The following is a 25,054-nucleotide window of genomic DNA, read 5'->3' as shown; positions in this document are numbered from 1 at the left end:
CCGGCGGGCGGCCTATCAGAAGCCACGGCCCCAGCGGGGTGGGCGGAAGAGAAGAGATGTAGTTCCGGACGCTGCCGCGCCGCCATCTGTCACCTTAGCTCCGGCACCAGCAGCTCGTCGCCCCAGCCCCGCCGCCTGTCTCCTCGGCGGAGACTGCTTCCCGGTCCTGCCACCTGTCTGCCCTGTGTTCGTCGCTGTCTTCTTTTCCAACATGGACCTGGTCGGAGTGGCATCGCCTGAGCCCGGGCCCGCAGCGCCCTGGGGACCCAGCAAGGTGAGTGGTGGTCGGAGCTGACGCACCTGTCTTGATCACCCGGGTTGGTCCTCCCGGAAAGCCCGGAGAAGGTGGCAGGCGCCGAGGCGTCTTCGCAGGCGACTTGGGGGAAGTTCTGAGCGGGACTTTGGCGACCTCGGAAGGTGGGGACAGGTGGCGGGGTTGCCCGGGGTGGGATGGGAAAGGTGGGGAGGGCGGCCGGAGCTGCCAGTGGCCACTCCTGGCGGGTTGGGCTCTCTGCGCCTTGATTTCTGAACCTCCGTAGCCGATATTGGGCAGGGCTGGCTTAGAGACGCTGACGTTTGAGGGAAATCAAGCACGATCTTGTTTTTCACGGGCCAAGTGAGTCAGCCGATTGGAGCCCGACGGGAACGTCGTTTTGGCAGCTGTTTCCTTAACTTGACAAATGCAGTTATGCGAATGAGGCAGTTTCTTGTGTTTGAAATAGTAAAAGGTAAGTCAAGTCCAGGCGCACTTTTCTCCCTCAGGCTAATACTCGGGGATACGCTACATATTGTGAAAAAAAAAAAAAAAAAAAAAGGTTATGAATTCTCATTATCTGCTTGGCTTTAACGTTAAGCTTTTTTCCTGTAATGACCAACTGTTGGGTTTATTTTACATTTGGTTTCTGGTTTTCAGGCTGCTCCTTTGCATGATACTTTCATTAGAAGGATGAAAAGACTTCTGCCGCTGTAGCGAGGGTTTGCTTGAAAGCAAGAGTGCTTCAAGTGGGATGTTGTGTTCCTCAAATTAAGGTTGGAAAGAATCCAACTTTTATGGCTTTCTAATTGTTTTTCACATGCTGTCACGGAACATTTGTTCCGTTTAAAGGATCACTCATTTTATTAGATCTTTAAGCTAGGCCTTAACAGAGAAGAGAGAAATATTTGACTATTAAAAAGGAATTTATGAAAGTTTAATTAAAGTTAATTTTATGAAAGTTCTCATACAACTGTAGGGAGAACTTAAGGTAATCTGTTGGCAAATATGGTTATGTCTCCATGTTATTTTGTGTTATTTCTTCTATTAAGCCTTGTTTACAAGGCCAAGATCAGTAGACATAAAAAAACAAAGTCATGGGCGCCTGGGTGGCTCAGTGGGTTGGGCCAGCTGCCTTCAGCTCGGGTCGTGGTCTCGGGGTCCTGGGATCGAGTCCTGTATCGGGCTCTCTCTCTCTGCTCGGCGGGAAGCCTGCTTCCCTCTCTCTCTCTTTGCCTGCCTCTCTGCCTACTTGTGATCTCTCTCTGTCAAATAAATAAATCTTAAAAAAAAAAAGACAAAGTCAGTAGCCAGATATTAATAAATGTATGCTTTACATGTTAAATTCCTCCAGTTAAGCACCCCAAAGGATGGTAAAAATGTCAAATGAGACAAACATTGGTCAGGATACCTAATGTCAGAACAAATTTTACTTACAAAGCTAATTCAGTAATAAAATTGCTTGTTATTAGTCATATTTTCATTTTAAGTACGCATCATCAGAAATGAAAATGGCATTTTCATCATTCAGCAACAACAACAAAAAATACTGGGGTTTATTGATGTTCTACTAGGAAGACAGCATTTTCACAGTCCAGACAATTAGATGCTACAAGTATCTCTTAATACTTTACTCCTCTAACCTCTTGGAAGACCTAAGTGTTTATCAGAGGCTTCATGGATGAGGTGATTTGAAGAAGACCTTGAAAAATGGAAAGAATGTTAAAGTCCAGCGATTCTTAAAACTTTTTGGTCAGGACTATTTTACATTCTTAAAAAAAATCATTGAGGACCCCAAATTGTTTATATTGGTTGCATCTATTGATATTTGTCATACCAGAAATTAAAACTGAGCTATTGAAACATTTTTAAGTGATTTAAAAGTCATTATGTTAGTATAAATAACATTTTTATAGGTTAAACACCCCCCCATTTTCCAGAATAAAAAAATTAGTGGTGCAGTTTTGTGTTTTTGCAATTCTCTTTAACGTCTGATTTCTTTTAAGATTTACTTTATTTTTTTTTAATAAACATATAATGTATTATTGGCCCCAGGGGTACAGGTCTGTGAATTGCCAGGTCTACACACTTCACAGCACTCACCATAGCACATACCCTCCCCAATGTCCATAACCCCACCACCCTCTCCCAACCAAGATTTACTTTTTTTGAGAGAGATGAGAGAGAGAGAGAGAGTGAAAGAGAGAGAGCGAGAGCCCGCAGGCGCACACAGTATCGAGTATGAGCCTGGGGAGGTCGAGAGTAGGAGGGAGAAACAAGCTTGGGGATGGATCCCCTGGGATGGATCCCAGGACCCAAGGATCATGACCTGAACCAAAGGCAAACACTTAACTCACTGAGCCACCTGGACACCCCTAATGTCTGATTTAATAGAAGACCTTTTTTCAGCCTGTTGTGGTATGTTTTATTTGAAGTATATGAAGAAAATCCATCCTCATGGATGCATAGATTATAGCAGATATAATCAAAGATGGCTAGAGACGCCTGGGTGGCTCAGTTGGTTAAGCGGCTGCCTTCGGCTCAGGTCATGATCCCAGCATCCTGGGATCGAGTCCCACATCGGGATCCTTGCTCTGGGGGGAGCCTGCTTCTCCCTCTGACTCTGCCTGCCACTCTGTCTGCCTGTGCTTGCTGTCTCTCTCTCTCTGACAAATAAATAAAATCTTTAAAAAAAAATTTTTTTTAAAGATGGCTAATAAAAGCATGGTAGATGTACTGAGAACAAACTGAACTAATCTCTGAGAATGCACATTTATACCCTAAAACTATTACCTTAGAAAATTTTGGAAAATGCGAGAATATTCAAATACACATTCCACAAGCCATCAGAGTGCTGTTATCAGATCTGTGGTAGACTGGAAAACTCCAGTCTACACTCTTGAGAGAGTAAGTCTAGAAAAGACAGAGAATGTCTTAGTACAAAATAATTTTGATCTCACAGACATCCTGAAAGGGTTTTGGGGACCCCTCCCCAGAGTCATTGGGGTAGCAGTTATAAAATGCCAAACTGCTGTTATGGACAAAGAATTTTAGTGGATATTCCAAGAATGGAGGATTGGCAAACTGTGGAAGTGAGGAAATGTGTAGCTCTTTTGGCAAGAGAACTGTAAAAAAATGAATTCATAGTACTTCTCAAAACTGTCAAGTCAAGGTCATCACAAAAAAAGTCTGAGAAACTCATAGCCAGAAGGGGCCTAAAGTGGTGTGATGACTACAAGTTATATAGTATGCTGGATACATATGATCCAGAAGTAGGGAAAGGACATTGCAGAAAAACTAAGGAAATCTGAATAAAGTATGGACTTCGGTTAATAAGAATAATGTATAAATACTGGTTCATTAATTATGGCAAATGTACAATACCAACACAGGGGAAACTGAGTATGAGATATTTGGGAACTCTGTTACTTTTGCAATTTTTTTTTATAATTCTAAAACCAACATTAAAAGTTAAAAAAAAAAAAAAGATTAGTATTGTAGACCCAATAGACGCAGATGATGTTTTCCAGAGACCCTTGTCTTGAGAAGTGAAATTACGCACTTAAATATTCTACCCAAATTATATCTTTTAGTTGTGTGGGCAGAAAAGAGACCTTCCTGTGGGTTGTGATTCTCTTGACTTGCTTCAAGTTGAGGACTGAATTTTTATTATTTTGTGCCTCCTTCATATTTACTGTTTTTTATTTACTTGATTCTTCCCCACAGTTGTTTGCGCAATGAGTAGCTAGAGGTGCATCTTTAGGAAATACAAGGAAAGGGAGATAATATCCCTCTAATCTGTAGCCAGCCTGGTGTTGAAGAATGTGGTAGTAGTAACGAACTCCAAGGAGCAGAGTTCAGTGGTGGATTTTCCAGAGGAGAGGAAGACAAGTCTGGTCTCAGAAGTCTTCAGCAAACAGGAAACAAACAATCAGGGAGCTGGCTATGGGCTTGATAGACTTCATTTAAAGCAGAATAACTAACTGGGAAGGACTGTGTTGGGTTTCCCATCAGATCTTGATGACATGGGGAGTTTATGCTGATGAAGGGAATAGGGGGGAATGACACTGGATAGTGGAGATTATGGAGGGCTTTTTTCCCTATCTCCTTAAATTTATTATTATTGTCTTAACATTTAACAAAGAGTGTTTTTGGTTTATTGAGAAGTTACATGATGATGACAGAGGATTCCTCTATACATGTCCTCTGGTGCCCATTCATAGGAAGAGCTCCCAATAAATTTTCTAAGGCCCCCTTGGGAGGAGGAACCACTCATGTCCATAGAGGATTGCCCCCTGCTGGCAGTTGTCTCTCATGCGGCCCAAAAATGTTTTTGGAGGGCCTTTGACTGCTATTTTGAGGAATCTATATTTGACTTAGAGGTTTGGAGGTTGGCAGCCTTTGTTACCTTATTTACCTTTACCCATGCAAGTTGCCCTGGTGTGAGTCGGCCCAGCTAAACTGGTCAGCAGAGGTACAAGGTACAGCTCTGGAGTACAAGGCTCCGAGGAGCAAGATCAGCAGGAGCGGATGATGAGGATGTCTTGGAGCTCTCTGGTGGTCTCTATGTGTTTCCCTTTCTGGCTCAGTCTGTCTTGGATGTAGGTCAGTCTCTGCCTCAAAAGAACAGTCACTGCTTGTCAATTTTGCCTCTTCTGAGAAGTTGCCAGCTAATACTTTATTTAACATCTTAGTAAAATTGACTGCTGGCAAACAACTAGAAGCAGCATAAGTAGCTGGCCAAAGGGGCCAACTTCAAGATAGAGAAAGGGGTGTTAGAATAGTAGGGGTGTAGAAAGGCATCAGACCTCTGCAGCCTGGGGACAGCCTGGCAGTTCCGCGAACTATTTTCGGTATTTCTTTTTAGCACATGTTATTCAGTGCCTCTTTATGTCTGAAGCTCTATACTGGGCTCTGAGAATGAGAAGACCTGGCCATTCAAGGGGCTCATGTTGTATTATAGCTGGTACATTAACTCTAATAGAGTCACTGGTCCCACATGTAAATATATTTGCACAGTGGTATGGGAGCACAAAGGCAAGAATCTGATGTCGTCTGATGAAACTGAGAGAGCCTTGGGGAATTGGCAATGCTTAATTGGAGGAAATAGAGGAGGAAGAAAATCCACTGAGAGTAAAGCATGTGTGAAGGCATGGAGGGGTGAAAGCATGCCACAATTAGCATATAATTTTTGTTATTAGAGCATAGGGTATGTATGGGCTGAGACTAGAAAAATAAAGTAGGGCAAATTGTGAAAGGCGTTCATTGTTGAAGAATTTGGATTTCATACTGCAGGCAGTGTAAAGGTTTGCTTCTCATGTTCCAGGACAAGATGATTAGGGAAGAAGTATAGCAAAATGCTGAGGGCAGTCCCTTAAGTTCTACTGCCTTGGTTCAAATCTAGGCACTACCATCTACAGTGTTATCTCGAGTTAAAAAACCTCTCTGTGTCTCAGTTTCTAAGTCTATAAAATGAGGATGATATTGTACCTATGCAGTGGTTATGGGTCTCAAATAATCTATGTAAATTATCTGTATTAGGCAAATGATTAAAATACAGTGACCCAGTGTTGTCTGTTACTCTGTTTTCATTGCAAAATGTGGTTGACATATCTGAGTTAGAGAATACAGCCATTTGCCTTTTGGAACCTGGACTTTGAAACTGATCAGACCAGACATTTCTAGGTAAGGGGTTAGCATTGTGTATTCTACCTAGAGGATTCAGAGGGAAGTCAGCAGAAGTCATTGGCCAAGGGATAGCTGTATTCTCCAGATTATGGAGAACTTCAGGCTTCTAGATCTCAAAATCCTCATCAGGAGAGTACTCAGTTGCACTTGAAGATCTAAGTGAATGAAAGTCATACCAGACCTTGAGAAAGCCTGCCTTGTTTTCTCCACATCTGGCTTTCTGTGAGGCTTGAATAATTGTGCAGTTGGCTAGTATAGGTATGTACTGGGGGCTGGGTGCATTTCATTAATCTCAGGATGAGACTAGATAAAACTTGATTCTGATTCACTTAGGCATAAATATATTTATCATTTGTCATCCTTCAGAGTTTCATCCTAACAACCTGAACCAAGTAAATTCCTGAGCCTCAGTGCTTTGGAAACTGAGCAAGGGTGGTAGGCCAGCTAGAGGATCTAAACTTGACTCAAAAGTTTTGTGACTAAAACAGACATCATCATATGCTATATTCTAGATTCTAAATTAGACACTCAGCAGTGGTTAAGGAATGAGTTTGAACTCATTTATCCTAAAGTCAGTGGGAAACATTGAAACAAGAGCTGTAGGTGAGGAAACCGAACTAATCAAATCTGCATTTTAGAAAAGCTCTTGTGCTATGGTGTGGAAAATGGAAACAAGCAGAACTAGAAACAGAAAGATTAGTTATGACTCTCTTATTAGAGTATCCCAGTGATAGGAGGGTGATACCTTGGGGTAGAATCTTAGGAGGGAGAGAGAGAAATCTGGGTCAGTTCAAGAGAGATTGAGACATACTATTCAATATTAGTGGTCTTAATCACTAAACTATCAAATGTAGTCATTTGCTGCTGCTAAGTAAAGTTTGCCCTCTCAAAAATTAGGAATTGTGAAATTTACAGTTTGTATTTCAAGAGGGCTGAGATTGTGTTGTCATTGAGGAAGGCCAACTGGCCGATCATCCAAGAAGTGTCTCACAGAATATTGCTTTGTTATAGTGGTATTGTTTTAAGACTGTTTCTCAGCTTCTAAAGTTCAGAAATGCAGTTTTTGTTGTCATTGTTATTTTTGTTTTAACATATCCCGGATGTCTTGAGAGTGGCTGACATATACTTTACATGTGTAGAAGACTTACTCCTTAAATTAGAATGAGGTGTAAGTTCTAAGTGTGTTTTGAATTGTGCTAGTTGGTGTAATCTGTTCCTAAAAGAGAATCTACAGGGGCATCTGTTGGTAGGGCATGCAACCAGCTCTGTCGGTAGAGCATGCAACTCTTGGTCTCAGGGTGTGAGTTCCAGACCCACATTGGGTAGAGAGATTACTTAGAAATAAAGCATTTGAAAAAAGAAAAAGAGAGACTCTACATGGGAAGCCAGATTAAAAGCAGATTATTTTATGAGCATGGAATCAGAACAAGGGTATTACGTGAACTAATCAGGCAGTGGGGTGATGCTGTATATGCACGAGCCTGATGTTCCTCCTCAACTAAGAGACACATCTATCAAATGGGTTATCTAACAGGTTATCAGATGGGTTAGAAAGTGCTTTTGACAAATTTAGTGATTTAGTTTATATAATTTAGAGAATTATTTTTTTTATTAGAGCACAGGAACACCTGTGTGAGCTGGGGCATGGAGGTGGGCAGAAGGAGAGGGAGAGAAATCTCAAGCAGACTCCCCTGCTGAGCATGATGTGGGGCTCAGTCCCATGACCCTGAGATCACAACTTGAGCTGAAATCCAGAGTCAGATGCTTAACTGACTGAGCTACCCAGGTGCCCCAGTATTTTTACTTTTCAGATAATTTCTCTAAGTTGATAATTATTTATTTGGGGTTGATTTTTTTAATTCTCAAAAGATAGCCTGTTTTCAAGTTTGGAAGATACTTTAATTTCACGATTATGAATTAGCCCCTCCCTTTTCTTTAAATAGTGTCCCTGGGCTACCCCTCAGAACACAATATCTTGTTCCTTGGCTGATGTGATGAGTGAACAGCTGGCTAAAGAACTGCAGCTGGAAGAGGAAGCTGCTGCTTTTCCTGAAGTTGTGTAAGTAAAATTCATGAAGAATCTAATAGCATTTTATGAAAGTTTTAGGATTTGATTAGCGATTGTCCTGGCCGATGATTAAGAAACACATTTTGAGAAACGATGCAGTAGAAAGAGCGCTATACTGGGAGCTCACTGATATTTGAGTTTTGGTCCTGATTCTGTGATTAGTTGTCAGTACTGTCTTGGGCAGACCACTCTGTTCCTCTGGGTTTTAGTCACTACAACAGTTGTATCACATGATCCCCAAATTAGCAAATAGTGAAGTAGGATACAGTTTTGAGCAAATGTTTATATTTTATCTTTTCATCCATGTTATCTTTCCAGAACATACAACAAATGAGGTTGAGTCTTAGTTTAGATTAGAGACCTTTTAGCTTTCTTGTGCAGCTCTGTCAATCCTAGTTGGTGCTCTCACAGGTGCCTGACATTGGTCACAGAGCAGCTGGACAGAAGGTAAATGACATGATCAGGTTTTTCCCATTGCTTCTTCAGCATAATTTGTAACAGTGAAAAGGCACTCCTCTCTCATGGTAGGTAGCATCTGTTTATGCAAGGACATTATTTTGGTTGATGTTGCCTTATTTTGAATAGTGTCACTGAAGGACCATTTATTACTGGAGAAAACGTTGACACTTCCAGTGACCTAATGCTGGCTCAGATGCTACAGATGGAATTTGACAGAGAATATGACGCACAGCTTAGGCGTGAAGAAAAAAAATTCAATGGAGATAGCAAAGGTACTATGACCTTATTATGACACCTCCACTGGGTGGCAGGAAATGCTTGTAACGTGTTCCTAAATAAATCTTCACCTATCTTTGCCTTTTAAGTTTCCATTTCCTTTGAAAATTATCGCAAAGTGCATCCTTACGAAGATAGTGATAGCTCTGAGGATGAGGTTGACTGGCAAGACACTCGTGACGATCCCTACATACCAGGTATCAGTGCTTTTATTTTCTGGGGTTTGGGATAGGTTAGGGATAGAGGAAGACTAAGTTTTCCAATGGATCCTTGTATTTTATATTTATCTTTGAATCTCATTTGGTAATTTACTGTTAGGTCAGATATCTTTTCAGACAATATTGAATGCAGCAGTTTAGTCTTTGCTACTTTTACATTAACTTGTCTTGTCTTAATCACCTTTAGCAAAACCAGTTCCTACTCCCAAAAAGGGTTTTATTGGAAAAGGAAAAGACATCACCACCAAACATGATGAAGTAGTATGTGGGAGAAAGAATACAGCCAGAATGGAAAATGTAAGTTACAGGATGTATTATCTCCGAATCAAGAGTTTTATTGATATAAGTTAAAAACATGGGATTCTAAATATAATATCTTACCAACTCTACTTCTGTTAAAAAAAAAAGTTTAACTAACTAATTAAAAAAATAAATACAATATCGTAAATTTCTAAAAATACCCTTCATAAGGATAGATCTAAAGTTCTTTAAGATGATAATATAACAATACCATGAAAACTCAGCCACTAATGAGAATGTACTTCAGAATAAAAATCTACAACAATATTAAGATTTTATTTGGTTTGACTGGTTTGATTTGCATGGATTCTAAAAATTAAATTGTTCTTATGAAAGGTAGAGTATTTATTTTTCAGTATATTACTTTCTTGGGTAGCACCCCTACCCAAGAAACAGATCAGTGGTGACTAAGGGATAGGAATGGGTGAGAGAAGTACTTTCTACTATATACCTTTTTATATTTGTTTGAATTTTTTAATTCAACAAATTCAAATCTTGTACCTTACCTACCCCTGCAAAATCAGAAATAAAATGTAATTTAAAAAAAATTTTAAAAAGAAAAATTAGCATTCTTCTCCTTTATAAAGCTTGTGGTTAATAGAAAACATTTAGACTTTAGAACACAAACACTTGTTAAGTAAACTTATTTATTTATTTATGGTTTTTTTTTTAATGCTTTATTTTTTAAAGCAGTCTCTACACTCATTGTGGGGCTTGAACTTGTGACCCCAAGATCAAGAGTCATGTGCTCCACTGACTGAGCCAGCCAGGTGCCCCGTAAACTTATTATTAAATTCTAGAAATAGTCGAGATCTGACTCTAGAACAACCCTCTCCAGTAGAACTTTGTGTGATAATAGAAATGTTCTGTATTCCATGTTAACTAATAATGACTGTATTTGGCAATTGAGCCCTTGAAATTTGAAAGATGCAATCAAGGAGCTGAATTTTTAATTTGATTTTAATTTATTTAACTTGAAATATCTACATGTGGCTAGTGTCTACCATACTGGACAGTCAGCTCTAGAACATAATTGTAATGGTGTGGGCATAGCTTATTACATTATTCCACTCCTCAAAAATAATTATAAAATTGTATTTCTTTGGTAAGATTTGGGGTAGTCTTCAAAATATAATGTGTCCTTTGTCTAATGTAAAAGCAAGGTGCAGAGCATATGCTGAAATACCTTAGTTTTTAGATGTGATTCAGTATTTTCTGTGCTTAAATAGCCTCGCTCTCCTGTTTGTTTTTTTAGTGAATTATTTTATTTTTTTCTTTGTAATACCTATGGGTTCTGCTTTTGTAGCCTAATCATTGAGTAAAAAAACCTGTTCCAAGTTAAGACTGATCTGGTTTTTGTTATGACCATCCCCATTTTAAAGTATTCAGATGCTAATTTTTTTTCTTCTTTTTGGCAGTTTGCACCTGAGTTTCAGGTAGGAGATGGGATCGGAATGGATTTAAAACTATCAAACCACGTCTTCAATGCTTTAAAACAACATGCCTACTCAGAAGAACGTCGAAGTGCCCGCCTCCATGAGAAAAAGGAGCATTCTACTGCAGTAAGTATTCTTATATTTTTTTCTTTGATGGAAAGTTCATATTAGAAAACTTCATATTTGGGCAAAAAACAAAACTTGATGTCGAAACTGACATTTTAGTGGTCATAATTAATATGAATATGAATGTTTTAAGATTTTAAAAAATCATTTCTTGTTACATTACATTTATAATAACTTAATTTCTAATGTCTTAAATTAGTAAATAGTATCTAATATCTTGAGAATAAAGTAATTTTTTAAACTTTAAGAAAAAAAATCTAATAGTAACTACAGTAGCAAAGCTATTTAAAGTTTGAAGATAAAATAAGATTTTGACTAAGAGCCTGATTTTTAATAGTTCTTTTAGATACTCACTTTCATAGGCATTGGAGTTAGTTATAGAAATGAAATCTATTTTGACAGCAATCTTTTAAGAGCCTGTTATATATACATCTAGGTAAATTAAATGATAAAGGTAAAAAGTGTATATTTTGAATATACTAGATACTAGAAATGGCTCAAAAATTTTTTTGTTATTACCAGTCATTTTCATTTATAGTGCTTTATCTTTTGCAGGAAAAAGCAGTTGATCCTAAAACACGTTTACTTATGTATAAAATGGTCAACTCTGGAATGTTGGAGACAATCACTGGCTGTATTAGTACAGGAAAGGAGTCTGTTGTCTTTCATGCATATGGCGGGAGGTAAATGAGCAAAATGCAATACCATTGTGTCAATAATATCTTAACCCCTTCTTCCCATATAAATGGGTTTATGCAGAATCAGTGCTACCTGGCAAGCAGAGTAATTTAAAAAGTTTTGAAGAAAGTCTAGACCATATAAGGACATATGAAGAAAAACAATCATCCTAATCTCACCATTCAGAGATAACGATTAATCAGTTTGTGTAGACTCCTTCAGTCTTTTTTCTATGCATATATTATTTTCTACATTATTGTAATCCTGTATCATACAGGCTGCTGTGACAGAGCAAAATTTGCAGTTGGGTTTGTCTCAAAACCCATGGTCTTTACACTTTGGGGTCCTTTAGCACGAGGTTGAGGGGGATATGCTTAGATCAGTTACTGATTCTTGTCCTTGTAACTGATCCTTTAGAAAGTACCAACTAAATAATGCTTGCATCATTTATGGAGCATCTTGTAAAGATCTTACGCTATTTAGATCTTACCTGCTTCATTTTTTTAAAGAGGAGCCTGTTTAGAGAATATGCTTAAGCCAGGAATGTGAAATCATCTGGTCATTTGCTATTGAGGTCAACTAGCAAGGCTTACTACCTCAGAGATTCCTTTACCTCAATAATGTTTACAGACAAAAATGTTAAAGTAGATTCCAGAATTATTCTAGCTCTTTTTAGGTTCAGAAGATATTTACTGTATACTTAAGGGGATTTAGACAATTATTGGTTAAGTTCTTGCCTTTGGTTTTCTTTTCTTTTTTTTTTTTAGCCTTTGGTTTTCTTAATTATTTAGTTTCCCTTTCTAAAGCTTTTTTTTTTTTAATTTTATTTTTTTTAAGATTTTATTTATTTATTTGAGGGAGAGGATGAGAGAAAGCAAACATGAGAGGGGGAAGGTCAGAGGGAGAAGCAGACTCCCTGCCAAGCAGGCCCTGATGCAGTACTCAATCCCGGGACTCCAGGATCATGACCCGAACTGAAGGCAGTCACTCAAGCAACTGAGCCACCCAGGCACCGTAGTCTCCCTTTCTAGATGAGACATACATGTGTGAACATATATCGAATTAGACTGTTAAGTTTCCGAAACGAAAAGGATATGAATGTTAGTATAAAATAGGTCACATTTTTCAAGTTGTGTCATCTGGAGCAATTTACTAAACTTTTTAAAAAAAACTGACCCTTATTACCTCATAGGATTTTGTGGTGATAAATGAGATCATATTTGATAATGACTGGTATATGGAAATTTTAATAAATATTTATTTTTCCCTTTAAGCTTTAACCTTTTTCCCTTTAACCTTTAAACTCTTCCCAAATTTCTTTTAAGGGTTCCCTAAGACCAGGCAAATATAACTCAGTGGTGCAAATTAAAATGAGAGATTACATGGTAGAAATTAAAACTCTACAGAGGGGATTAAAATGGAAAGTAGCCTTTTTATCAGCTCTCATCTCACAGATCTTTTCTCCAAAGATAACCACGATTAACAGTTTTTAGTTTAGTCTCCCCAGGAATTTTTATGCACCTATCCCTAAATTTGTTTATACAAAAGAAATGATTCTCTCTGTTCAGCGTCTTGGTTTTTCAGTTAATAGATCTTTCCAAGCTTATAGCATCCCATTTTTATAGTAGCATATTCTATTATGTTACTGGGCTTATGGCATAGCCAGGAGGAGAACATTATAGCAATAACTGTTATGGTTGATAAAAGATAATTACATAATAGAGGATGCAGCTAAGAATATCCTTGTAGATCTACTTTGGTGTGCTTTTGCAAACATACCCTTAAGCTGAATTCTAGCTTTGAAATTACTGGGGCACAGACTGTATGTACTCTTTTTCCTTTTTGTTAAATAGTAGAAGGCCTCAATGAATGGAGAGTACCCCCTGGCTGTTGTAGCAAGCAGCATATCTTGTTTTCTTTTATTTATTAAAAATTTGAAAAAAATTTCTTATGTGTCACACCAAAGCTCAAAATCTTTAATTCGTGTTTATCTTTTAATTATAATGGCAGGGCAAATGCAATTTCTCTAGGAGCTAGTCAGATCTCCAGGTTGTTGTGCATTCTATAAATGTCAGTAGATACTGACAAATTGCCCTGTGAGATCTAATTTATGCAGCAGGATGAACCTGTTTCCCTCATCCTCATTAATACTTATTAGTATTATCAAACTTAATTTTTTTGTTGTTAGTGTAAAAGATGAAAAATACTATTTTGATATTTTGGTGTGTATTTATTTGTGATTAAGGTTTTACATTTTTTCCAAGTGCTTTATTGGCCATTTGTATTCCTTTTTCTTGTCAACTGCCTTGTTTATCCTTTGTCTATTTCCTGTTATGCTTAATGTTACTTTGATATAGTGAATGATCTCTCTTTCTTTCTGGTGGAATTGGTATTGTAATCCATACTTGGACATTTGTAATTTAACAAAACTAGAGAGCACTCGGTTTTCTACAAGTTTTTTAAAAGTAAATACTTTTAAAACTTTGCTAGTTTTCTATGCTATATAACAAATTACCACAGACTTAGCAGCTTAAAACAACACTCATTTATTATCTCACAGTTTCTGTTGATTGGAAGTTGTAGTGGGCATGGCTTAGCTTGGCTCTCTGCTTAGGGTCACATGGCTATAGTCTGGGTGTCGTCTGGGTTGCATTCCTTATGGAACTGTCTCTGCTTTCTTGTTGGCTGTCAAGTGGGGCCTGCTCTCAACTTCTAGAGGTCCCTGCAGGTGTTGGTCATGCTGTCCTTTCACACAACAGGTCACTTCAAAACTGGCAGGAGACTCTCTCCCTCCAGTCTGCTAAGACCGAGTCTTAGACATTGGAATATAATCCTGGGAATGACTATACCATCACCTTTGCCATACAGTGTCAGCTACTCGAGGGAGTATCTGTTCCACCCACACTTGAGGGGAGGGAACTATGCAGAGTGTGCATACCAGGGACTGGGACCTTGGGAGCCATCTTGGGACTCGGCCCACCTTAACACTGTCTGGTTTCTATCACTTTCAGGCTGGCCAGGTAATCAACAGTTACTGGAATAGTAACTTGTGCTTTATCCCTGAGCTCATAGAATGTACTTCCTCCCAACCCCAGCCACCTTCCAAGACAGTAATAAATAAGCAAAAAACATCAGATATGTGTTATGGTAGTTAAAATATGGTGATGTCATAGCAACTGGTTCACTGCTTTTTATTAGTAGGACAGGAAAACTTCTCTGAGAAAGTGACATTTAAACTAAGATTTGAATGACACATCTAGGGAACAGTGTAAAGATCAGGTGGAAGAACATTCTAGACCAGAAAACAGCTAGTGTTAATGCCTTAAGACAGGCACAAACTTGGTATCTCTGAGAGCCTATAAGAAAGGCAGTACACGGAGAGCACAGTTGTGAAAGGGAGAGAGGAGGCTGGAGAAGTAAGCTTAGATCAGTTAGGACTTGAAGCCAGGGTAAGGAACCTGCTTTTTTAACGGTGGTGGGAACCAAAGCTGTGATTTGATTTTTGTTTTGCAAGATTATTCAGACTGCTGTGTGAAAAATGAATTATAGATAAGAGGGATAAGAGAAAAAGCAGTAAGGGTCTATTAAAAAGTTATTGTAGTAGTTTAAATAAGAGAGAACAGTGGCTTGGACTAAGGAGGTGTGTGAAAGTGAAGAATAGGAAAGACCATAAGGAAGCAGTTTGCAGGTAAGAGTCAACAGTGTGTGCTGTTGGATTGGATGAGTGTGAGAAGTTAACATTCTGGCTAGAGCACCTGGGTGGTGCCATTTACTGAGATGAGAGTGTGAAGAAAGGCAGGTTTAGGGCGCAATTAATAAGACTTGTTTTGACATGTTAACTTTGAGATGTCTGCTAGGCATCCAAGTGATGTCATGTTAGGGATCAGGTAAATGGGCCTGAAGTTCTGGAGAGTTGGGCCTGAGGGTAGACATGTAGGAGTTATCTGTATATAGAGGATACAGTTTTTGAAGATTTATTTATTTATTTATTTATTTGAGAGAGAGCAGAGAGTGAGTGTGAGAGAGTATGGGTTGAGAGGGTGGAGTAGCAGAGGGAGAGGGAGAAGCAGGCTCCTCACTTTAGCCAGGAGCCCAAAGTGGGGCTTGAACCCAGAACCTGGGATCATGAGCTGAGCTGAAGGCAGATGCATAACTGACTGAGCCACCTAGGCACCCCTGTATACAAATGATATGTAAAGCCATGGGACTGTGGGGCACCTGGGTAGCTCAGTTGGTTGAGTGTGCCTTCAGCTCAACTCATGATCCCGAGTTCTGGGATCAAGCCCCGCTTTGGGCTCCTTGCTCACCAGGGATCCTGCTTCTCACTCTTCCCACCTTCTCATGCTCTTTCTTGCTATCTTTCTCTCTCAAATAAATTCTTTTTAAAAAGTAAATAAGTAAAACCATAGGGCGAAATGAAATTTCCCAGCTAGAGAAGACGCAATAGGTTGGAATACTCCAACCTTCTGAGATGAACTGGCAGAAAGGGAAAATATGGTACAGAAGGAAGGGGTTGAGAGTTTGAGTCATATTTTGTCTTCTGGAAATAGAGCTCTTTTCTTTGCCAGACTAACACCCTTTCACATATTTAAAGGTAAATACTTAATTCACACTCTCTCCACCATGTTTCAGGCCTTTTCAGTGGCTCACTATTGAGGGAGCATTACATTAGCATCCCAAGTTCGCCCCACACCTCTGAGCTCTTCTGTCCCTTCTATGCTGATACTATCATTGACTTGATCCTCGTGCTATGTGTCAAGCCCATGATGATTCCTACCACCTTTAGGAATACATCGAGGCTTCTCTTCATGGATCTGCCTCCGTCCTGTCCCTCAGCTCTGATTTCTTTCATTTTCTCTTTCCAGCTAAGTCTTAGCTATAGCGTTTGTTATTCCTCAGACATGTCCTGTGGTTTCCAGCTCTGCTTTTGTTAATACTGTGCCTGTACTTGTTCATGGCCTACCCATTGTGCTGGTTCTGGTTCAGTTGCCACCTACATCATGAAGCCTTGTCTGGCCTTCCCAATCCAAAGGGACCTGTCCTATTCATGTACTTCTATTCTCTCCTGCCCCTCCTTGCATAAAGGGCAAGGATCCCTTTATTCACCCATTTTTTTTTTTTTTTAAGATTTTATTTATTTATTTGACAGGGAGAGAGAGATCACAAGAAGGCAGAGAGGCAGGCAGAGAGAGGGAGAAGCAGGCTCCCTGTGGAGCAGAGAGCCCAATGCGGGGCTCAGTCCCAGGACCCTGGGATCATGACCTGAGCCAAAGGCAGAGGCTTTAACCCACTGAGCCACCCAGGTGTCCCTTTACTCACCTTTTTATCTGTTAGAAGTGAAAGAGACATTTTAAAAAGCTGCTCTGTTTTTTGCTTTTATTGAATTTTGCCCATAAACCATCCCTGGTAGATTGTAGCCTATTTTAAAGTATGTGTGTCTTCATTGTTCCTCAGGTTTGATTTGATTGATAATCATTAAGTGAAGATTATATTATGGATTATTGAAAACTGGTTGACAATTTATTTGAAAGTATTTTATTTAAAAAAACAAATCCTAAGGTTATATTAAGACCCAAAATTTAAATCTTAAAAAAACCACTAAAGCTTGACATTCTTAGAGAAGATAGATCTACTTTTGTATCATAGAAGTTTTATTTTGAAATTGTTTTATTTATAAGCTGGCAACTTACACTGACTTAATTTTCTTTCTTCCACTTAGCATGGAAGATGAAAAGGAAGATAGTAAAGTTATACCTACAGAATGTGCCATCAAGGTATTTAAAACAACACTAAATGAGTTTAAGAATCGTGACAAATATATTAAAGATGATTTCAGGTTTAAAGATCGCTTCAGTAAACTAAATCCACGTAAGATCATCCGCATGTGGGCAGAAAAAGAAATGCACAATCTCACAAGGTAAAGAAAATCATTGTGCTAGAAGTTATCTAGGGTTAAAAAAAAAAAAGAAAAAGAAGTAATTATCTAGGGTAATTACCTTCTTGTATCTGGCCTACTAGCCAGGCAGAAAAATCCATGCTTTCTTTTAAATTCATTTGTGGAAATTATGGAAGGCCTCGAAATTCTAGTTCAATGAGGCTTTGTATAAGAAAATATTTCCTGGGTATAACGTGAATTTATACCTTTATGATGAATAAGTCATTTTCTTTTTTCTTCCCTCAGTAAAGTTTGAGGGCAGCAAAGTCATTTTCTGCCGGAGACATTTTGTCATATGTCTACATGCTGTCATTGTTCAGCTTCCTGTTAGGCTTATTGTAAATAATGATTTGCTTTTTTTGTTTTAGAAAATGTTTATTACATCTTGTATTGTTAATTTGGTGGGGCAGTCTGACCAGTCAAATTGCATTTTGCTCTAATTCATTAGACTAGAGTCTCAATTCTCTAAGCAGAATTTATCAAGGAATTTATCAACCAAGTAATACAGTATTAATCTTTCTCAGTAAACCTTCTATATCTTAATCTATTAAATGCTTAATTTTTGTTTGTTCTAAAGAGGTCTGCTTTCAAATGTAATTATCCATATTTATTAGTTGCAAAATTCTTCTAATTAGTAGGACTTATAAGTAGGATAGTTTCCTAAGAGGTCTTGCTGCCCTTCAATCTCTTTTCTGTGCTTTTGAGATCTCATCCCTGCCTTTCTTAAAATTCTTCAACAGCTTCTGTAGTCTTTAGTGTGAAGTTCAAAGGCCTTCTCTGATGTGGAGCCCACCTATCTCTAACCTCAACCTACACTGCCCTTCCTCCAATTTAAGATCCAGCTATGTTAACTGACATACATTCCCCAAATGGACACTCTTGAATGCCTCTGTGCATTTCACAGGCTGCTTCCAGCCCTAGACCAGCATTTCCCCACACTGTCTTAATGTGGCTAATTCCTCTTCACCCTCTTTTTATACTAAGCCTTCCTTGATGCTGTGTGCTCCTGTAGCTCCTGCCCACACTCCTGCCAGTGCGTGTGCTACACTGTGACTGTCTCCTCACTTGTCTGTGCCTACCAGCGTCCATGGCTCTGTGAGGGCAGAGGCTGGGTTCTATTGGCTCTGCCTCTCCCACCCCCTGGGCGGAACATGGTGCCAGCTCATAGCAGGCGCTTATTAGCTATTTGTTGAATAAGTGAAATATTCTCTCCTGATTTTTACCTTCTTAATTATTTCTTTCTGTGTAGAATGCAGAGAGCTGGAATTCCTTGTCCAACAGTTGTACTACTCAAGAAACACATTTTAGTTATGTCTTTTATTGGCCATGATCAAGTTCCAGCTCCTAAGTTGAAAGAAGTAAAGCTCAGTAGTGAAGAAATGAAAGAAGCCTACTACCAAACTCTTCATGTAAGTTGCTTTTTAAAGCATTCGTGTACCAACTTTTAAAAAATATGTTGTCTATAAACCTTTTAAAAAAGTCCTAAAATAGTACTAGTTTAAGTTAATAAAACAAGGACAAACTGAAGTTTGACGGAATGTTAACATTGAAGAGTTGTCTTTTATCAATGTGCTACTGACCTGAGTCACTTAAGAAAAATCATAGAGCTAAGGAGCTCATGAGGCCTCATTGGTTAGCATTAGTGACATGGAAGCATGAAGCTCTTATTCACGAAACAATCTGTTAAATAAAAATTGACATTTCCACATTTGGCAGATGTCCTGCCTCATTAATTTGTATGCCTTATTGAATGTTCTAGCTCTTAACAGCTAAGAAAATGCTTTTCATTGGGAAGTTGGCAGGGAGCAGATTTAGTCCCATTGTAAGAGTGATGGTAAAAGCTGAAGATGGGAGGGAGTGGTCTCTTGTATGTGCACAGGTCTTAGAGCATGTCAGGAGTCTTGAAGCCATTTATGTTTCGGGACAGCAACTGAATTGCATCTGAGGTCCTTCCAGCTTAAGAAAATGTTTCTAAAACTGTCCTTCTTCTGTAGTTTTGTTTTTGTTTTTTTTTGGGGGGGTGTTGTTTAAGTAAACTGTACCCCCAACATGGGGCTTGAACTCATGAGCCCAAGATCAAGGGTCACATGGTCACCAAGTGAGCCAGCCAGGGCCCCGCCTCTCTAGTTGTTTTGATTGAATAGCAGAGAAGCCTCTGTACTTTTTACGTGGTCTCTGCATAAAGTGCTCACATCCTGCAGTAGCTTATATGAATATGAAAGTGTTATCCAAATAATTTTTAAAGACATTGCTAGGGAGGTAATCCAACTTCCTCTGCTTCCAATAGGAAAACATTGAAAGGAAAATCAAGTTCATTTTTTTTCTGGCTTCATTGGCCAGTGGGGTGACTGGGGAAGAGATGAAGTAGTGCTACACTTTTCCGATTTGAGTCTATTAAGGCTGAGAAATAAAACATTAATGCTGATTTCAGCCATAAGAAATCAATAATGAGTATATAATGCCACTTAATTTGTAAGACTGTCTTCCCCACTATGTTTGGCAGGAAGTACTTTTTACCTTATATGAAAAGATGAAAAAAGTTTTTTCACCCACTTTTATTAAAGGAGAGTGGCTTTTAGATCCTCTGGTGAGTGAGCATAATATGGCTGCTTTCTTACTCTGTAGGGAACCAGGTCTGCCCTTCGGTCTCCTGACCTCACTGTGGTCACATAGACAAAGAAGTAGAGTGTCATACTCATCCCCTCCATTGCCTCAGTGTTCACAAAAAACAAAAAAGAGCTGAGTCTTAGACTGTACAAAGTGAAGAGGAAATACGTTCTTTAACCTACTTTTGCTTTTTCTGAGAAGTATTGGTGGGCATAGACATTTCAGTTGCATAGGTAAATTGGAATGGTTGCTCACATCCTAAGTGTCTGCCTTGCCTCTTCCAGTTGATGCAGCAGTTATACAATGAATGCACACTTGTCCATGCCGACCTCAGTGAGTATAACATGCTGTGGCATGCCGGGAAGGTGAGGAGCCCATTTTGTTAATGTTCACACACAAAATGACTTGATGTAGATTACTGAATGTATACTGAATGTATGCTCTGTGTTTAAATAGGTCTGGTTGATTGACGTGAGTCAGTCTGTAGAACCAACCCATCCTCATGGCCTGGAGTTCTTGTTCCGTGACTGTAGGAATGTCTCCCAGGTGGGCATGTAAACTAATACATTTTTTTTTATAGGATATAACAGATTCAAATATTTTTCTCATCCCTAAGAAAAATAAGATGGTCATATTCATAGAAATTGAAGGAAGGGTTTGGTTATCAACTGCTTTTGAGGTAAAGATACAGAGATCAGTTAGTCAGATTTCATTTTCAACAATAATTTGATTGCATGCCTCACATTTGGGCTATTGAATTTAATTGACAAGGGAGTGAGTTTTTGGCTGCAGATATTTAAGCAGTCAAGTAGACATAACATGCACAGTGCTTTGAGTGAAACTGGCATTAGCAAGCCTGTGTGCTCACTGCCATTGTTATTACAAATAGTCTTTTAGTGGTGCTGTCTCTGATCACTGATATCTGTGAAGTAAACAGATGAGGAAAGGTGAAACACATAATCGCTGAGTAGGGTCACATTTATTTGTTATTTCTAAATGAAATTGATTGCAGTAGATTCAGATAAGAATGTTTTTTCTAAATGATCAAATAACTTCATATTGGAAATAATTTATAAACCTACTTGAAGATTTTAATTCATGGGATTTAGTGAATATTTTGAGTATATATATTCAAAGCAATGCCACCCAGTTTTATAGATACCACTCATTTATAGCTATGGAAGGTGCGTTGTGAGAAATTAAATCCAGAAGGCAGCACAGATGTGGACATCTGAAGAAGACAAATAGCAAGTAGAACTTGAGCCCCATAGTTAAACTTGAAATGAGAAAATCCTGTGGCTTAAAAATTATGGAAGGAATTCACTGGTATCTTACAAGTATACTATTCTCTGTTTTTTTGTTTTCAAGAGAACCTTGCTATAATATCTCCTACTGACTTATATTTCTTTGTTAGTTTTTCCAGAAAGGTGGAGTAAAGGAAGCCCTTGGTGAACGAGAACTCTTTAATGCTGTTTCAGGCTTAAACATTTCAGCAGATAATGAGGCTGATTTCTTAGCTGAGGTAAATTTTATGTGCATTTTACTCACCTTGCTAATGGAGAGCTGGATGGAGTAGTTAGCTGAAACCCAGAGCTCATTTTATTCTTTTTTTTTTTTTTTTAGATTGTATTTATTTATTTTAGAGACAAGAGAAAGTGCATGTCGTAGGGTAAGGCAGAGGCAGAGGGAGAGGGAGAGAGAGCATCTCTAGCAGACTCCAACGCCCAGCACAGAGCCTGACGCAGGGCTCGATCCCACAACCCTGAGATCATGCATGACCTGAGCCAAAACCAAGAGTTGGACCCTTAACCAACTGAACCACCCAGGCACCCCTCATTTTATTCTATCCCCTCAAAAGCAAAATTAGAGATTTTCTTTCCTTGAGATGTTTTTGGTCCTTTCCAGACTTAAAACCACGTTGGTGGTATAGTGGTGAGCATAGCTGCCTTCCAGACTTAAAACCTAGGATAGACTTACAGCAAAACACTTCATCAAGGAGTACAGTTTGGTTAAGAGGGACAAATAACACCACTACCAGTGCACTCCTGTTGCCTGTGTTTATGAGTGAGGAAGTGCACTGGTGAACACTGGGTGATACAAAGCGATCACACACGTTCCATGCCTTTCAGTGAACAGGGAAAGTTGGCCGTGGTCGTCCTTACAAATGCCTAGTCATTATAATATGGATCTACAGAACCATAAAAAAAAAAATCTTCCAACAGAAGAGTTCTCTTAAAATTGAACAAAAACGAAAAAGTGAAATAGCAGCTAGTTATTCACAACAGTATACTAAAGCAGAGAATGATTATAGAGTCTGTTCCAGAACTCCTTAGTATGATTTGAATTTGGCCAAGCTGTGGTGGAACCTAAAGGCAGAGGAGAAGTCATAGGAAGATGGTAAATCTGATCTCTTGCACAGTACAGTTGCTCTGTGAGTAAGTGTTACTACTGTTGTTGAACCAACATTAGAATCTGCTTTTTCTGGTTTCCTGAAAGCTTTATAGGTACATAGTAGGACATGTGATCCTAGTTGCTAGATCGATAAAGACACTAAGTATTGACCTTGATATTGATAATACAGTGAAGTAAAAAACATACACGTATGCATCACCTGTAGTGCATGTCTGTGAGACACTGTAATGTGTGTCACACACTGTAATTCTAATTTCAGGCCAGCGTCCTTAGGATTGATCTAGTTTTAAGAGAGTAAAAATGCTGGTTCAATCTAAAGTATGGTTTCTATGAACTAAGATTTGACAAATGGATTCAATGTATTAATTTTGTAGATAGAAGCTTTGGAGAAAATGAATGAAGATCATGTTCAGAAGAATGGAAGGAAAGCTGCTTCATTTTTAAAAGATGATGGAGGTCCGCCAGTCCTGTATGATGAATAGCACCAACACCCACTGCTTTCATTGTTAACACAGTGGTGACTGTCAGCTGCCAATGGCAAGTGAAGTTATGGGAGACTTGAAATACCAAAACAGAAGGAGTGTTCAATGGTGCTTCTGTGCTTTTTTTCCCCTTGTAACCCATATGCCAGATGTGTGGAATTTGTAGCTCAGCGTTGGGAGAATAAAATGTCACTACCTCTCATCTTATGAACAGGATAATATAATTCTTTAACAGCTATAGGTTATCTACCTGAAATCAACCTGATTTTATAGAATTCGTGGTATAAATTGTGTTGATGAGAATTTTTAAAACTTAGGTAACATTTCCAAACATGGGAGGAAAGGACAGGTGTGTTTACAAGGAAGGCTTTTATTACAACATAGTTGCTTTTTTTCACCTCCCTGTTTTGTGTTACAGCTTTCCTCAAATATTTTATTGGCCTAAAATTAGCCCTCCTTAGTTTTTTTTTTCAGGTTGTGACCATGATTCTAAAGGAAAATCTCTTCTCTTCAGTAGGTGACATAAATGGAAATTTGGTTTTAAAATGACTGACAGAAATAGAAGTTTATTGGTAAATCATGAATATGAACTGAATTTTTCTTTTCCATACTCATATCCAAGACAGGGCATCACAGATCTTTGAAAGAGAAAAATATATAAGAACTTCTTAACTATTCAAAGTTTTTAAATTTAACTTTCAGGTTTTCAACATTTAGGTGAAATGGTTAGGATAGAACTCATGGTGCAGCTGCCCTGCATTTATAATGAAAATGTAAATTATCTGGAAGTATGGAATATAATAATCGACCATGTTTGACATATTTTAATGAAGTGAGTAAAACAAAGTTCAGTTTACATTTCATTCAAACTGTACATTTAATTGATTTTGAGAGAAATAGAGCAAGCTAATTAGAAATATTAAATCATCACATGATGAAAAGTATGTATAAAACAACTTGGGTATCAGATGAACCAAGTAATTCGAACTCCTGGCCTCCCTACATAATTTTTAGTACTGGCTGGATGTCAGTTCCTTAATAAGTCAAGCACTGTAGTGGAAAAGTACATTGGCTTTATTAGGGTTGAAGTTCATTAACAACAATGTAATCATTCCTCCTGTTACTGAAGTCAGATGGACGTTATAGACCCAGGCTTTCTGCGACTAATAACCCATACTTTCTGTCTGGTACTGGAAAGTAACAAGCTAAAGTCATTTACACTTGAAAGCTTCTTGAACATTATTTTAAAATGCCAAATATGTTCTTTCTAGAAAAATATTTATTTTTGTTTCTGTTATATAGCTTTTAACCGCATTTCAGAGAAGTGTGATTTTGGATAGATACTCATTACATTTCTGAAATGTTTACTACTCTGAAACAAGAATTTAGACGACTGGTGATTATTGGATTTACAGAAATTTCAGAGAACTGATTTTAAAACCATGAACCATTTAAAAAAATTTTTGTTTTGGTTTCTGACATACTCTGTTTGACAAAGAGCAGCAAACCATTGCTGTGTGGCATTCTTGGAGTGTGCTGTGAACATGCTTTTTAAAATATTAAATATGAAGAGAGCATTTTAGAATTGGTTCTTTGTGTGGTTTCTTACTGTTCTTTATGATAACTTACATCCTGGCATCAAGTTACCCTTCTGTATAAAATTAAGTCGTGCTACCTTAAGCAATTTTTTTCCCATTAAACTTTCTCATAGTTAGATTTTAATAAATGACCAGTATATTTCACATTACAAATAGGTTTTTCTCTGTGTATCAGAGAGTAAATATTTCACTTTGGGAAAAAAAGTGGGAAGTGTTGGTTTGGTAAGTAAAGACTCAAATAGGAATGGGACAAAACCACAATTTGGAAATAAGGATATTTTGTTTCACTTTATTGGAAGTAGATACATGAATATCTAAGTTACAGAAATAAGGATGACTGTAAAGTATTTTTATATCTACAAAATAAGTCTCTGCATTTCCTTCTTATAAAAAATCAAGTTTTCTGCTAAAAAAAGTAAAAGACATGCATGCTCATTTGAATTTATTACAGAAATTCAGAAATGCTAAAGTAGAAATCCCTTGTATTCCAGAAAACATTGTTTCTAGTGTGACATGCA

The 25,054-nt window shown here is 38.2% G+C and overlaps 1 protein-coding gene across 2 annotated transcripts; it reads left to right on the top strand.

Annotated features, from left to right (window-relative positions):
- RIOK3 (RIO kinase 3) lies at positions 1 to 24,523 on the top strand. 2 transcript variants are annotated; one of them, XM_059139583.1, is made up of 13 exons: positions 1 to 274; positions 7,885 to 8,000; positions 8,595 to 8,740; positions 8,834 to 8,941; positions 9,150 to 9,259; positions 10,681 to 10,824; positions 11,380 to 11,507; positions 17,222 to 17,419; positions 18,687 to 18,846; positions 20,329 to 20,409; positions 20,501 to 20,590; positions 21,459 to 21,566; positions 22,831 to 24,523. In XM_059139583.1, the coding sequence occupies exons 1-13, from the start codon at positions 212 to 214 to the stop codon at positions 22,936 to 22,938; spliced, it is 1,560 nt and encodes a 519-aa protein (XP_058995566.1). In that variant the 5' UTR covers positions 1 to 211; the 3' UTR covers positions 22,939 to 24,523. The 2 variants fall into 2 exon arrangements, with proteins under 2 accessions (XP_058995566.1, XP_058995567.1); XM_059139584.1 differs by lacking the exon at positions 1 to 274 and adding an exon at positions 621 to 728.
- Positions 24,524 to 25,054: the final 531 nt, after the last annotated feature.

Source organism: Mustela lutreola, chromosome 11 (assembly GCF_030435805.1).
Source record: "Mustela lutreola isolate mMusLut2 chromosome 11, mMusLut2.pri, whole genome shotgun sequence".
In the NCBI taxonomy this organism is placed as follows: Eukaryota; Metazoa; Chordata; class Mammalia; order Carnivora; family Mustelidae; genus Mustela; species Mustela lutreola.
This window is presented reverse-complemented; position numbering and strand designations above follow the sequence as displayed.